This window comes from Canis lupus, chromosome 1, assembly GCF_048164855.1.
Source record: "Canis lupus baileyi chromosome 1, mCanLup2.hap1, whole genome shotgun sequence".
In the NCBI taxonomy this organism is placed as follows: domain Eukaryota; kingdom Metazoa; phylum Chordata; class Mammalia; order Carnivora; family Canidae; genus Canis; species Canis lupus.
Genome location: NC_132838.1, coordinates 43,269,798 through 43,284,701, shown reverse-complemented (window position 1 = coordinate 43,284,701; position 14,904 = coordinate 43,269,798). Strand labels below are relative to the sequence as shown.

Sequence of the window (14,904 nt, the reverse complement as noted above, 5' to 3'; positions counted from 1 at the left end):
ACTTGAGAGTACCTTGTTGTTTGATCTTGCACTGGTCTAGCAAATTTGAAAGCACAAACAATGTAGAATGTTGACCCCACCGATCTACAATGGAAAATTTTAGACACATATTCTTTCTTAGAGAGGAAAGAGACTGAGTTGGAAGAAACTGGGTATTAGTTTGAAGGGAGGGGGTTCTTATATTATTTTTGTTGTTTAAAGTCTATTGTTAATAATACAGTTGCTTATCTGCTATTTATGGTTTCAGGTTGATTTTATAGCCACACTTCTATGTCCTCTTAAGTAATAGTCTAAGCTTATATATAGATTGATGCCAATATTTACTGTACATCTACTATGTTTAGGCACTGGGCTTACAAAATGCTGTACGGTTCCTACCATGTGTCAGAATCTACAGATTCCACAAATCAATTACAAGAAGCTCCTTAAGATTCTTTAAAAATTATAAACATTGAAAAAACATCTGTGCATAAATTCATAATAATTATTCGTAATTTTTTAGATTAAAAAGGTTTAAAAAGCAATGTTTATAATGGTCCAGCTGGACTTTTTTTCTACCTTTGACTTAAAATAATCTAACTCAATCACCAGTAAGTCTTCACAACTCTAAAGTGGATTATTTGAAGTTGACAAACGGAAAGATTACTCCAATTTCCAGCAAGGCAAAGGACTAATTGCTCTGTAGTCTGGATACAATGAGGTGATGACTTCATTCCAAAACTTAACCAAAAATTCTGAAAAAATTTTTCAAAAAATTCTAACATGCAAAATTTCCTTGGGCACCTTTGGTCTCTGGCACTTTCTACACAGAGAACTAAGGTGAAATGAGAAGCAGCAAACGGAAGTAAGGGGGAAGGAAACTGAACACTTCACTGTATATACTGTTCAGTTTCTTATGGAATTTTTTTCAAGTCTTTCCTATCAGGCTCCCCAGAGAGCCTCAGTCTACACAGGTGCACTTCTGGGACAGGCTGGCCTCCAAGGCTGAGGGCAGTTATAGGGTAAGGAACCAAAATGTTCCTTTTCTAATATTTTGAGGTATGCATCCCCAGTGTTTCCCAGGAATAAGCCAGTCACTTTGGCAAATGTATCACATCATTGAAAGCGCTACTAATAAACCAGGACTCTCCTTCTCCTGGGAGACAAGGCTAAATACAGCCAATCCCTAATGGTATGAGTTATCACGCCTTTGCTTTAACAATGATAATAAGTTATTAGTGATAAATTATATTTATTTAGCACTTAGGTGTCCTAAGCACTCTGCTAAGCATTGTATATTTGTTACCTCATTTAACTATTACCACATTCCCATGGCATGGCTATATTCCCAAGTTTACAGACAAGGACACAGGATCAGAGGTATGAAGATTAAAGATTTGAACCAGGTCTACCTGACTCTGGATCCTAGCTTGTAAAGCACTTCACTCTGCCAAAGGGGTGTGGAATCCTTTGCATGATAGTTCTGGGGCTTCGGCTGCCCCAGGCAGCCTGACACTGCCTAGGACCAGCCAGTTCATTTTTTGAAAAAAGAAGACCAAAATGCTAAATTGATTCTGGAAATATGTCTCTGAACCACACATCCAGGGAACAAAGACCATCCACACAAGAACAGACAACAAGATCATACATATCCTCAGTATTTTCTCAGAGTAAATTCCTATTACTACACTGTCAGTGTTAGCTAACAAGTAACAAAATGAATTGAAAGTTTCTTTTCACTTGCCTTTAAATAATGTATGCCCAGAAGTAATTCATTTTATTCTCCTTGATTATGTAAAATTTTTGAAATGAGTCATACTTCACACATGCTATTCAGGCTTTTTACATCCTTGGGCCATACTTTCTTTTCTTTGGGTGGGGGGGCATACTTTCTTTTGTGTGATATGTTATTATAACTGCTTCCTCCTTTACCATCTTCCTTCTTCCGCAACTATATGTATTTGTGATGAAACAACTCCTGGGCAGTTTTTTACCCAGAAATTTGAATGAGTCAGGGGAGTGAGAAAAATGATAAAATAAATATTTACTTGTAGAGAATAAACACATTTTTGCTGGACAGAATTATCTGAAATATCTCCATCAATTAAGTTCCTTGGATAAGTTCACACTTATTTCATTTTTCCCATATAAACACAATCTCAACTCACATCTATTTATGTAATAAGGCCATTGGAGAGTGATGAGTGACTAGTTAATGAGTTGTCTTTGTTCTTTCCCTTTTCAAATTTCCCAAGGCTCTTGAAACAGGTGATCTTAGATCAACAGGTAAATATTAAAAGCACCCTCTTACCCTGACACCATTATCCTGTTGGTACTAGAAGCTCTAGTACAGATTCATCTAAGAAGAGACAACTTTGGGCAACATTGAAACCCTGGGAATTGCCCCCAAGGAGGTGGCATTTTTCTCAGTAGATAAAGTGGACGTTTCCAAGAGCAGTCAACTGCATGGAAGCTCACTAAGCACTCTGTGTTCTCTTTGTCCCCTCTCAGCCCATTACTTCTCCCAGGTTGGCATTCTTCAACATTAGAAGGCACATACTAATTAAATTTTAATCAGAAATGCTCTGATGCTGTTAAATGTGCCATGTCCTTCAACAGACTCTATAACACATGAACCCATATTCCAAGATGGTGACCTTTCTAGTTTTCTGTGGGAGTGGATTTGTCAATGTGTGGCCCCTGTATTAATTTTGATCTTTGGCTTACTAGCTCAAAGAAGATAATAATTGACAAACAGGAGTTCTTCATCTCTGTCAGTCAAATTGTATAATTAAGTATATGCATGAACCTGCCCATAACTAATGTCCTTAAATATCTTCTAAAGAAAAAGACTCAGAGATCTCTTTCATTTTGCTTGAATACTGAATAATGAGGAAATGTAGAACTGTCTTTTGTGTTCCTGTTATAATTCATCCAGTGATAGATGGTGAGTGTCATTTGCCAGGGCATATTTTCAGGTCAAAGAAAGACACATTGAAAGAAAATTCAATCCAGAGTTCATCAGTAACTATCCCATTCTTCTCAAGACACTTTAAGGCAAACCACTGAAATCATAAACAGAGCCAAAACAATTTTAGGATATTAATGCACACCCCTTGTCTTTGCAAATGAAAAAATGAAGGCCAGAGAGACTAAATTACTTGCTTAAGACCAAAGAGACTAAATTACTTGCCCAAGATTGTACAGTTGCCTTGAGACAAAATGTCCTCAGCTCCATATACAGACTTGATCTGCATAATACTGTGAGGCTTCACTATTAGAGGCATTTATTTCAGACTCAAACCACTCACTTCCACATATCTTAGGATACAGGTATTGTCTTCTTTGCCTCTACAGGTGAGATACCTAAATATGACCTGGGCAACCTCATTATGTCATCAAACAACACAGTGTTGCAGACTTGTGAACCCTGACTTCCTGCTAGAGCTCTTCATTTCATTGTGTGATTTGGGGCAAGTGATTTATACATAGAATCCAAGTTCTGGGACTAAAAATCTCAGGGTTAAAATCTTAATTTTTCCATTTGCTAGCTATATAACCTTGAGCCAGCTACTTTATCTCTTTTAGTCTCCTTTTCATTATCTATAAAATGAAGATAATGAGCACACAGAGATTACCATGATGATTAAGTAAGAGAATAGAATAAATGCTTAGTGTGTTGCCCAGCAATTAGAAGAATAAATATTAACTCTCCTTAGCCACTTATCTACAAACTTAGAAGATGGATTGGATATTCTTTAAGACTTTATTTCAACATGAATATTTTATAATTTGATAGCTTGAGCAGTTTCTGTTTTCTCCTTCCATTAGTAGGTATGTGACATACTTTGTTTATGTTTTACTGTATTTTCACAATATACAGCCTTTCCCATGCAGTTCATGAGGAATAACTCATTGGCCTTAGCCTAAGGGCAGTTAATCAATTTGACCACTAGATGGTGATTAAACTCTTATGGCCTCTCAGTTGGTAGACTACTGACCAACTAGTAGAAGACATTAAATGTATAAAATATGGAACTTTCAACTTGGAAGAACATCTAATCTAATTTGAAGGTTTTGAAGAAGTTGGCATGTAGAGGTGAAGTGAGTTATTCAAAGTTACACAAATGTAAGTTGCAGACTTTGGAAAAGAAGTTTTGGCCAACAATTTGTTTTTTTCATTACACTGCAAGAATTGTACTAGGAACACAGTATGGTATGTGGCTGTTTAGGGCTTCTGTAGGTCTAGTCTGCTTGTCTCACATATGTCTTTGATGGTGTAATGAGAAAGCTTTGAGTACTCCCTCTGTTCCTTTTTAAGGGGATTGTGTCTGTTTTTATCTTAACATTTATTTTCTTTGGTGCCACCTCTTATCCCTCACTGATGTTTATGTAATTTACTTTCAGAAATTAATGGCTAATAGGATATCTGGAAACATAATATTTTCTTATGAAAAAAATGTACAGAATAATCAATATAGTTTTTACACCTTCATATCTCTCCAGTGGCCTCACATTCAGTGTCCTTACCTTTAGTGATCTTATACCCATTAGGGAATTCATACTAGGTATGGGGGAATGTGTTTCATTAGTACATACATTCTTTTTGCTGCCAGAATGTTTTGTGTGTGCACATGTGTGTGCGTGTGTGCATGTGTGTATACAAAATGCCTCTTGTAAATAACGTTTTCTTCTATGACTTTTCTACTAGTAACCAAATAAGATGTTAATGGATGCTCACAAAGAGAAAATAGTGCACCTCACCCAGGACTTACTTCCATATTTAAAAGTAGATGGGAAAATGGAAGTAGATAAGAAAACTTGGAACTTTGAGTCCAGAAGACGCCTTCAATAGGACAATCTATTCCCATCAGAAAATGGTGTCTGTTTCCCAAAATCAGAGAGCTGGTGATAAATGGGATCAGCCTAGAATCTATGCCATTCCAGACCAGTGTTCTGTAGGCTAACTCTGCTGCCACCTTGTTCATACAGCTTTGGAATCCACTTGGGTCAGGGCCAGATGCTGATTCAGTGCAAGATAAAACCAGGGTATACTCTAAGATTATTTAAACTTTATGGGTCTCTGCAAGATGGCTGCACTGTTCTTAACCTTGCTGCATAGATTTTGGCACATCCGGGATGACAAGATGAACATATTTTGCATAATTCTGACAGCAACTAATTTTGCCTTATGATGCTATTGATACTCTTATACCAAAAGTGCCCTGCATCAAACATCCACATTTTAATTATCCTGGACTTACTTAATCTATGCTGATAGAATGTGTGTAGAGCAGTTTTCTTTGTTGATGAAAAATGTTTTACCAAATTAAGGGATAGAATTTGAACCCAATTAGTTGCCTTTAGCTGACTGACTAAATATTTATTTTTCATCAGCGAAGTTTCCCAAAAAAAAACTTCCATATGGTGGTGGGAAGATGACGTGGGCATACTGCAGATGACTGCCAGCTAATTGCCAGGTTGGGTTGTATTTGGGATGGTCCCTTAGCTTCCAGGAAGGTGAGGAAGCAAAAAGCAGCATCCACCCAGCATTTGAGATATTTGAGTTATTTATGTTGATTCTCCTCTCAGGTCCATAAAAGGTGGCTCCGATTCCTCCCTTTCTGAGCCTCGGCCAGCTCGGTCCGGCCGAGCCTTCCTATTCAGAGTCCTCCGAGCGGCTCTTCCACTTCAGCTTCTCCTGCTGCTTCTCATCGGGCTCGCCTGCCTTGTACCAATGTCAGAGGAAGACTATAGTTGTGCCCTCTCCAACAACTTTGCCCGATCATTCCACCCCATGCTCAGATACACAAATGGCCCTCCTCCGCTCTGAATCAAGCAGATGCCATCTGCAGCAGTGCTGATTGCATAAGGAGGATTTGGCCAAAAGCAATCCCAAAGTAGTAAAAAGAGGACCGGAATCTTGGCGAATGTCCTTGATGTGGCACCTTTAGCTCATCTCTGTATCCCATGTGTGCAAATTATGGCTTCAGAGATAGTAAAAAATGACAAGAGGAGAACAGACAGACAACAGTTTAGGAAGAAATTTTGTCTGAAACTCTGAGCCTCAGTGCTAAAGAGGTTAAGGACTTCCAACGTTCTCTGGACGCATGAATTCTGGGATGAATCCTCTGCACACCCAAGGACTTAAGTAACTGAGCAGCTCTCCCCTGGTGCTGCTCCATCCATTCAACACAGGCTTCTCCCTGAATGCCAGGTTGGCATTGAACAATCTACCAACCAACCAGTGCTGAAGAGATTTTAGAACCTTGTAACATACAATTTTTAAGAGCTTATATGGCACCTTTCTTTTTACCTTGTTTTCCTTTGGGGCATGATGTTCTAACCTTTGCTTTAGAAGCACAAGCTGTAAATCTAAAAGGCACTTTTTTAAAGCTCTAAAGAAAAACTGGATGTAATAAATAGGATCATGGAAGGCTTTATGTGAAAAAAAAGTTGAATGTTACAGTAAAAAAAATATTTATGTATGTACAGTTTGCTAAAGCCAAGTTTTGTTTGTATTGATTTCTCTGCATTTATTATAGATACTATAAAATATTTTGTCTGTGTTTTTTTTCTTCCCCCTAAGAAAATGACTCTAAATTTATGTATTAAGCAGGCACTTATCAGAGCACACCCTAAATGATCTTTTTTGCAGAATGAGAGAACCTGAAACATAAATACATAGTAAAGAAAAAGAGTGGTTACAAGTGGCGCACATTTAGACATAAGGGACTCTGGATGATTTTTCCCCCTCCTCTTCCCACAGCTAGTCATATCTCCTGACCTCTTACTCCCCAACATGTTTTTTACAGACCCCTTTTCTCTCTATTCTCTTTGCCTAGTTAGAAGAAACTCCATCTAATCTCCTGACTGAGGCCCCATCCCCACTCCATCTCAAGGATACACAATGGCTGTGTGGATTTTTTTTAAAGGACTCTTGTTCACATCCCTAGTCTACTCCCAAATCTTCTATTGCTTTTCATTGTCTCCCAGAAGAAATAGTTTTCATTCCCCATTCAAGTCCAGATGCAAAAGATTATTCTGCCCCTCTGATCTTGCCAACCAGCAGCCATCGTGGGATTGCTTGGTGTTCATGGCATTTTAATCCATCCTTTTATAGTTGGAAGAGGAGGATTTTTAGAAAGCCCAGGTCTGAGGCTTCTCTTGAAAATGGGAATCCCTGGTGCCTTGGATACATATTCCTGGGATGACGTGGTTGCTGGGGTGACTTGGTTGCTGTCCCTTGAAGAACAGGAAGATAAAATTTTTACATTTGCCTTTATATCCTATTAACTCCTCTCACTAAAACCAGTCTAATTCCTGTGAGTATTTAGTTTACAGATACTATACATGGAGAATTTAAACCAAACTGAGGTACTCAACATTTCCTGAAACTGCCCACCATGGTTTCCATGATGTTTGTAGCCTGCATGCCATCTCAACTAGGGTTCCTGAGGATTATTAGGTTCCCAATTCCTGGGATCACCGCAGAACTTCTAGTCCCATCTCTGGGCATACAAGCTGAGAGTTTACGTTAAAAACAGACACCCGAGGTGATTTTTGCCCCATTAACTGTTGAAAAGCACTGTCCCATCCCTTCTACCTCCACAGTTTTGTTCTGACTACTCCTCTCTCCTACGACTCAACTTACAGAGTCACCAGCTCCCTAAAGACTTCTCTGATCAGTGATTGGACTATATTTAAGACTTCCCTCTACTGAATTTTCCTCACATGGGCATTCTGCTTTCTACCTACCATCAGATTATTCCTGTCTCATGTCCCTGGAACCCTGCTCAAGGAACAGATCGGAGTTGAGGTGTTCTTTTTTAAAGAGGAGAAACCTTAGCACAGGTTTCTCCCCTTCCTGTTTCTGGAAAGGCTGTGAGCAGGGGCAGAGATTGGAGCTGCTGGTGCCCTTATCTGAGATTGGGCCTTGCCCTTCCCTTACTTCCCCTCCACTCCTGCTCTGAACTCCGGGAAGTAGAGATCTGGGAACAGTCCAGCCCTTAGGAAAATCAGTGCACAATGAGACATTAGCTATGGAAGAGATCAGCACCAAGAGATTGCAGAGCCATTGCTTCTCCACATTATGCCTAACTGACTAATTAGGCATCTCCCATCCCTGAAGAATCAAGTGATAAATGTGGCTAAGAAAAAAGTTTGGTTTTGATTAAGAAGAATCTTGGAGTATAGTCTTTTTTGTGTCTTTCTAGAAACCCCTGGGAATCACCCAAATGGATGCATGATGTGCATTTCTATTACATTGTTGAAGACTCAATCCAACCTTGGAACAGAACAGAACAGAAGGGCAAAGTCCTGATGAGTGGAAGCACTGAAGCTGTGAAGTCATGGCTTTCCCCAGGTGATGATATGACCAGTCCAGTGAGGGCCAAGCCAGCCACAGTTGAGTCTGGTACCTCTGCCCAGAGCCCTCATATTCTCACCTGCTTCTTGAGGAAGGGGCCACAGGACACCATTAGGAGCACCCCAGCAGTCCTGGTAACAGAGAAAGAGGATGATTCAGCAAAGGCTTGAGAGATTATTCAGGGGGTTAAAGGGCTCTTGTTTCTGGAGTGAAGACTGCCAAGGGCCCTGCTGTGGCCTAGAGGTGGCCAGTGATCCCAAGAGTCGTGGGTGAGGAAGGGCAAAGCACAGAACCCATCGGCTGGCTAGGAGCATAATGAGATTTGCACAGGCAAAAAGGAAATATTAGAAATAATGAGGAAGGAGAAAATCCATAGAGCTAACATGGAGAAATGAAAGTTTGTAAACTAAAAGCAGCAACTTACCAAGAAATCCAGAGAAGAGTAAAAGACTTTCGGGAAAACTGCCCCTGGGGAGCAGGAACATTGCCTCCTGGAAAATGGGGTGGCAGTAGCCTCCCTTGTTTTTGTAAGAAGAGAGGAGAGACACCTTCAAAAGGCTTGGATGAGAATTCAGCGAGCTGAGGTCTGAGATTTCCTGTTCGAAAGGCAGGTTGTGGTAAACTGATTTACAGCCTATGCTCTGGGGCCAATTATTAAGAAACTAAAGCTACAAGACTTTATTGACAAGCCACAGAATAGATCGTAAAGCAAAGAAAAGTAGAGCGAGTTGATTTATGAAAGGCAATCGTGGCCAAAAACACAGGGTCTCTGGGAGCTGGTGTGGATGGGCCTGAGACCAGTCCTAATAGTTGGGATCTCTGCCCCTGCCTCCCACCAGTCCAGCATCACCAAATGTGTCCTCAGGAAACTGGGGAAGTAAGAGTCTCAGAGTAAGCACTGAATAGGTTCAGACACGCCGGGCAGAGCAGCATCCCTCCTATCATGGTGTTTATCAAATGCCTGCTGTGACGTGTGATCTGCCCCAGACCTCCTGAGGCCAGGCTCCACCAGGACCCCATCACTTCTCGTTTAATTATCCATCAAGGCAACCCTCACAGGGCCTTTGACATACAGAAGAACCTGTCCTTTCCTCCACAATGTCCTGAAACTGGCAATCAGGGCAAATGAGACAAAAGGGGAACTAAGACACAGGAACAATACCTGTTTTAGGGGAGAAAAGGGAGGTTAAGCCTTGTTAATTTTCCAGCACATTTCTTCTTTTAACTTCTTTGTCACCTGATTTATGTTACGGTGGGTTGCGTTTCTGAAGAGCATGAATGATAGTCTGTGGAAGCAGAGACAGGTGAGGTGATGGCACAAGCACAGAGGCCATTCCCAGCTTTGTTGTGAGCAGCACCAAGTTTGGGTGATGCGAAGGGACGTTTTACCAAGAGGGGTCATTTCAATTTTAGATTTAATAATACACTGTGATGATAATAGGCTGATTGTCAGACCCAAAGGAATCCAGAGACAATGAAACTTAAAAGAAATGCCTTTTATTTTCAGTTCCTGGCTTCTCACTAACCTCTCCCCCAGAGTTTAAAATCTCTACCAGGAATCCATATGTGAATGCCATAGAGGAGCCTGAATTTAGGGAAGAACCCACATTCAGAGGAGTAAGTGAAAGAAGTAGATGAATTGGGGGCACTTCCTGCCGCTGGGCAGGACACTGGGCAGAGGCGGCCGCTGGAGGAATTCATTGAACTGTGTGTTGAGGAAGGAGCATCTTGGAAGGCTAGAGAAGTCAGACAATTGAGAATTGCTAATAGAAAAAGGTGATATGCTGTAACACCACACCACACACTGAACAAGGAGGAACATTTAATCTGGGGAGCCGAGGAAACTAGTTGGGACGTGGACATAATCTTTCTAAAATACAAAAGTCACAGTAAAATAAATCAACCTTGCAAATTTTTTTAACCTGTTACCTAATACAGGAGCAGGAACATAACTGAATTTGAAAACCCATTGTCAGAAGAAAGTCCTTGATAACCTGTACTCACCTGGCTGACTGCATTGATGCCATAGGCAGTAGAGAAGAAATCCAGGTCTCCCTGCAGAGTAGTAGGATCAGGACGCACAGATGTGCATTCCAAGCCCAGCCCTAGATCCTGCCAGACCCATTCTGAGGCAGTTGCTGAGCCCAGAAAGTGAGGCTGCTGAGCAGCTGCCAACACTATGGACAGTTCCCAGGTAGTCACCCCAACCCCAAAGCACCCAGCACAGCTCACCTCCCTCCCAACCACACCTCTGTATGGGATTTACAGGTTGACCGGAAACTGTAGGGATGAGGTCTGTCCAGGCCAGTGTGTTCCGGGTGTGGTTCTGATCCTCAGCATCGGTGTTACCTGGAAACTCATTAGGATAGTACCACTTTGGGCTCTAGGCCACCACCTGCCCCAGATGTCTCCATCTTGGGACTGGTTAACTCTCCCTAGCTGGCCACATAGAAAATGTTGTAAGCCATTTCCCCATGTTCCCCCACAGACTTGTTATGTACATTTCATCAACTAATAGGTATCCATGTAAATTTAGATTTTTGTTCTGGATGCTGTCCTGTGCTGTTGATCTGTCTTTTCATTGCTGTCTTAATAGAATAATTGATTATAAAGATAATGTATATATCTATAGATACAGATATACAGTAAATAGTATAATTATGACTATTCATATACTAGTACAGTGTATCAGTTACTTTGTTACAAGTTTTAATACATCTTAGGACAAACACCATTTCTTTCTCTTTTTTATGTGTGTCCATTTTAAAGCTAATTATTGAAGTCAACCATTTGAATCACAAAAGTTTCTCTTGTTTTCTAAAGAAAAATGAACAGTTTCTGATCTCCCTCTCATTCATCTCTCAATTTGATGTTACCATTCTATGCTTTTCGATTTTTTTTATTCAAACAGCATACACATACTGCTTTTAAAAATTATAGCCGAATTTTTATTATTCTGTGACTTCCATTTTTAGCACAGTATATATGTGTTAATTCCACTGGCCATCTCAGTATCTTCCTTCAACAGTTGTTTCCTTCCAGATTCTTGCTGTCAAACAATGCTGTAGTAAACATGCTTGCATGTATTTATTTGCGTGTATATCTTTGTGTAGTGCTGCTTTAATTTCCCTAAGAGAATTGTCCTAGGAGGAATTACTGAATCAGAAAGGTATGTACATTCTAAATTTTAATAAATTTGCTAGATTATTTTTTTGAAAAGTAGTGATTTATGGTATCCCCACAGTGGGGAAGAGAACTATTACCTCAGACCTCACCCCTCCTCAATCCAATCTAGAGCAACGATTTCCAAATTATGGGAATTATTCCCAGTTTGTTAATGTCTTAAATCCTGCTCATTAGAATGTCTCAGGGAACTTAACAAAAATGTAGAACCACACACACCTTACCTTAAACCAATTAAATCATGGTCTCTGAGGATCAGTACTTGTATGAAGCTCTCTGTGATTCTTGTGTAAGACAAGTTTGGAAGGACTGGACCAAATGTTATCACTTCCTAAAATATTGCCCAACTGAGGGCAACAGTAGCTCATTGTTTTTAAAATTTGCATTTCTTTGACCTGTTCATATGATGATTCCATTAGTGTTACCTCTGTGCTTTATTTACGTCCTCTGTAGACTGTTTTTCTTTCTTTTTACTTTTTTATGCAACTTCCAAGGAACACCCTGTATATTGGAAAAATTAACCCCGTATACAATTTGTCTTGACTTTATATAATTCCTAGAGTTACACAGAAAGTTTTCATTTTTATGTCCTCAAATCTGACAGGTTCTTTTTCCTTTATAGTTTCTGAGTAGTCTATATTAAGAAGGTCTTTTCTTCTCCAAAGTTATGAAAATGGTTGCTTGTATTTCCTTCTAGAACATTTATAATCTGCAGTCATTTTTGTAATTGGTGTAATTGTAATTAGTGTAGTAAGAAACCTCTTTATCAATTTCCAAACAGACAATTATCCCAAAGCCAGTAGAACAAAACAAGGATAAATCCTTTTATTACTAGCTTTTAGCATCCAAAAAGTGAGCATAAAGCTTGTTGAATAAATTATAGTGCATATATACCGTTTACTATAATGCAACTATTTTTAAAAATGAGATCAATGTATACTTACTTATTTATGAGGAAGATGTCAAAAATTTTTAAAAAGATAGCTTCTATAATATAGGCTCCCATTTTTGTAGGAAGAAAACCCATATTAATTACCTAAGGCAAGGAAATTTTTAAAAAGTTATATATGAAATTCAAGACTTAACATCGTGAATGGAATCATCAGGGAAACAATTTAAACACATTACTTAAACCATGACAAGGAGCATGATTTGTTTTTGAGATGCTAATTGCTGTAATTATCATTTAAAAATCAAACAAAAGAGTACTTCTGTTCTTGCATGAGAGACATTTGACTTGCTTTTTAATTAAAAAACAATTTGGGTATGCTAAAAATCAATGGTGATGGGTCAGTTATTAAAAGTAGCATCTTTATGGCTGACTCTGCTTTGGGTGGTCATCCTGATTTTTTTTTTTTAAGATTTTATTTATTTCTTCATGAGACACAGAAGCAGAGACACAGGCAGAGGGAGAAGCAGGCTCCCTGCGGGGAGCCCAATGCGGGACTTGATCCCAGGACCACAAGATCACGCCCTGAGCCCAAGACAGATGCTCAGCCACTGAGCCACCCAGGTGCCCCAATCATCCTGATTTTATTGTTGGTTCCATTTCCAGGGTGTAAGAGCCAAGGTGGGCAAGCCCCAGTTTCAGACAAGGAGGCTCCTTGATCAGGGTTCATGATGAATCCCAGAGAAGAGCTTTCCTGGAAGAGATGTCCTCCCAGGAGACTCAAGAAAAACCCCAGCTTTCTAAACTACCATCTCCTCCAGAAGTCACTGCTTGCAGGGGAGAGCAGTCCTATCAGGAGCAGCCTGGTCACCTGAAGGGGTGGGAGCAGGGACAGCAACAGCCCCTCAAAAGGCCCAGGCAGCTTCTAATATACCTTTCCTCCCTGATATAGGCGCTGCAGATTCACCTGCTTGCCTTTCCTTGAAGTCTGCCTCTAATCAACAGCCTCCCTTCATACCCTGCCTACATAAGCCAGGCTTTGTGTGGGGCTTGGCCCCTCCTCTCCTCCATCACCCTCATGGGAGTCCGCTGATCAGAATGGAAAACTGATAGGGTAACAAAGGACCTGGACTTTCATAAGGTCCTTTCTGTCCAGTCTCACTAAGGAGTCTCCCACAGCAGAGACTCAAGAGCCACAGTACCTGTGCTCAACCCCATAGCTGGGCCACTTCCTAGCTGTGTAACCTGGGCAAGTCACTTAATCTCTCTGTTCACAGGAATATACTAGCACAGAATGCAGGAGGTTGTGTTGAGGATTGAATACATCAGAGTATGATGGATTCACACTCTCGTGCTGTATGGTGCTTGGCAAGTACTGTTGTGCCCAAGATTGCGAATCCGAGAAACCACGAAGGAGCCGACACCGATGCAAACACACGAGGATTTATTTACAAGCTCGAGCCTGGGCCCAAGTATGCCCGACACAGACACAGCAGAGCAGGGACTTGGACCCCGAGGTGGGTGCCAGCTTACTTTTAAGGGCTGGTCTAGGGGACCTCCAGAAGGGGTGGAGGAATTTCTCAAGTTCTGTTTACATTTTGATATGGGGCTTTCAAGGGCATTGAGCTCTGTTCTCATTCTAATAGGGGCTTCCTGCCCTTGGCTTGGGCTCTGTTCTTATTCTAATATGGGGCTTTCTAGGGCATTAAGCTGTAAACTGTTTTTTTCCTGTAACTGAAGTAATGTAAATTTCAGCTCTTATTCCCAGGGGCCTGGGATGGCTGTACTTGTGCTAACGCTGAACTTAAAGTGGAATGGCCTTGATTTTCTCGGCCTCCACAGTACAACGGGACAGATACACTGGCTGTTTGATTATTGTTTCCTCTAGTTTCGAATTGATTTCAGAAATAGCTGTGGGGAAGAACTTTCCAGACTTCACACTAATTTTTAACCTTTTATGGGAGGAGAAAGGCTCTTAGAATCTTGAAAACCCTTCTGGAAACTCTGGAACTAGCTGGCAGGAATAAAGGCCCCTCTCCCTGGTGTGTGCTTTTCCAGATCCTCTCACTGCCCTTCCCAAGTAGGACCCCCTTAGACTCTTGTTCTCTTCATGGCTGAGTGGGGAGGAGGAGACTTGTGAGCTAACACGCCTGACAAATGTGGCAGACTATAGAATAAGACAAAGGTCAGCATACCGCAGCCTGTGGCGTGTGTTTGTGTGTTGCCACAGCAATGGGCTTCATATTTTTAAAGGGGTATAAAACAAAAATGGAGAAACAGAAAGTGTTTGCAAGCCACATTACGTACATACTCTCCGGCTCTTGACAGGGTTTCTGATCCACGAGACAGAGTTACCCAAGAGTAACCCGATTAGCTGCAGGGCCACACTCATTGTGACCTTGGGCCCCACTCAGACTCCCTCGTCCTGATAGGATTTCTCAGAATCACATCCCTGCTGGGGCAGCTCAGCGCTTGATCAGTCTTC

The 14,904-nt window shown here is 40.8% G+C and overlaps 1 protein-coding gene across 21 annotated transcripts in view; it reads left to right on the top strand.

Moving 5' to 3' along the window:
* The window catches only part of SYNE1 (spectrin repeat containing nuclear envelope protein 1), a 449,600-nt gene extending 443,063 nt beyond the window's left edge, over nt 1-6,537 (top strand). For all 21 annotated transcript variants that reach the window (XM_072828127.1, XM_072828137.1, XM_072828100.1 and 18 more), the window contains one exon: nt 5,572-6,537. In XM_072828127.1, the coding sequence (XP_072684228.1) occupies nt 5,572-5,812 (241 nt within the window). In that variant the 3' untranslated portion in view covers nt 5,813-6,537. The remainder of the gene's footprint in view (nt 1-5,571) is intronic.
* The last annotated feature ends 8,367 nt before the right edge of the window (nt 6,538-14,904 follow it).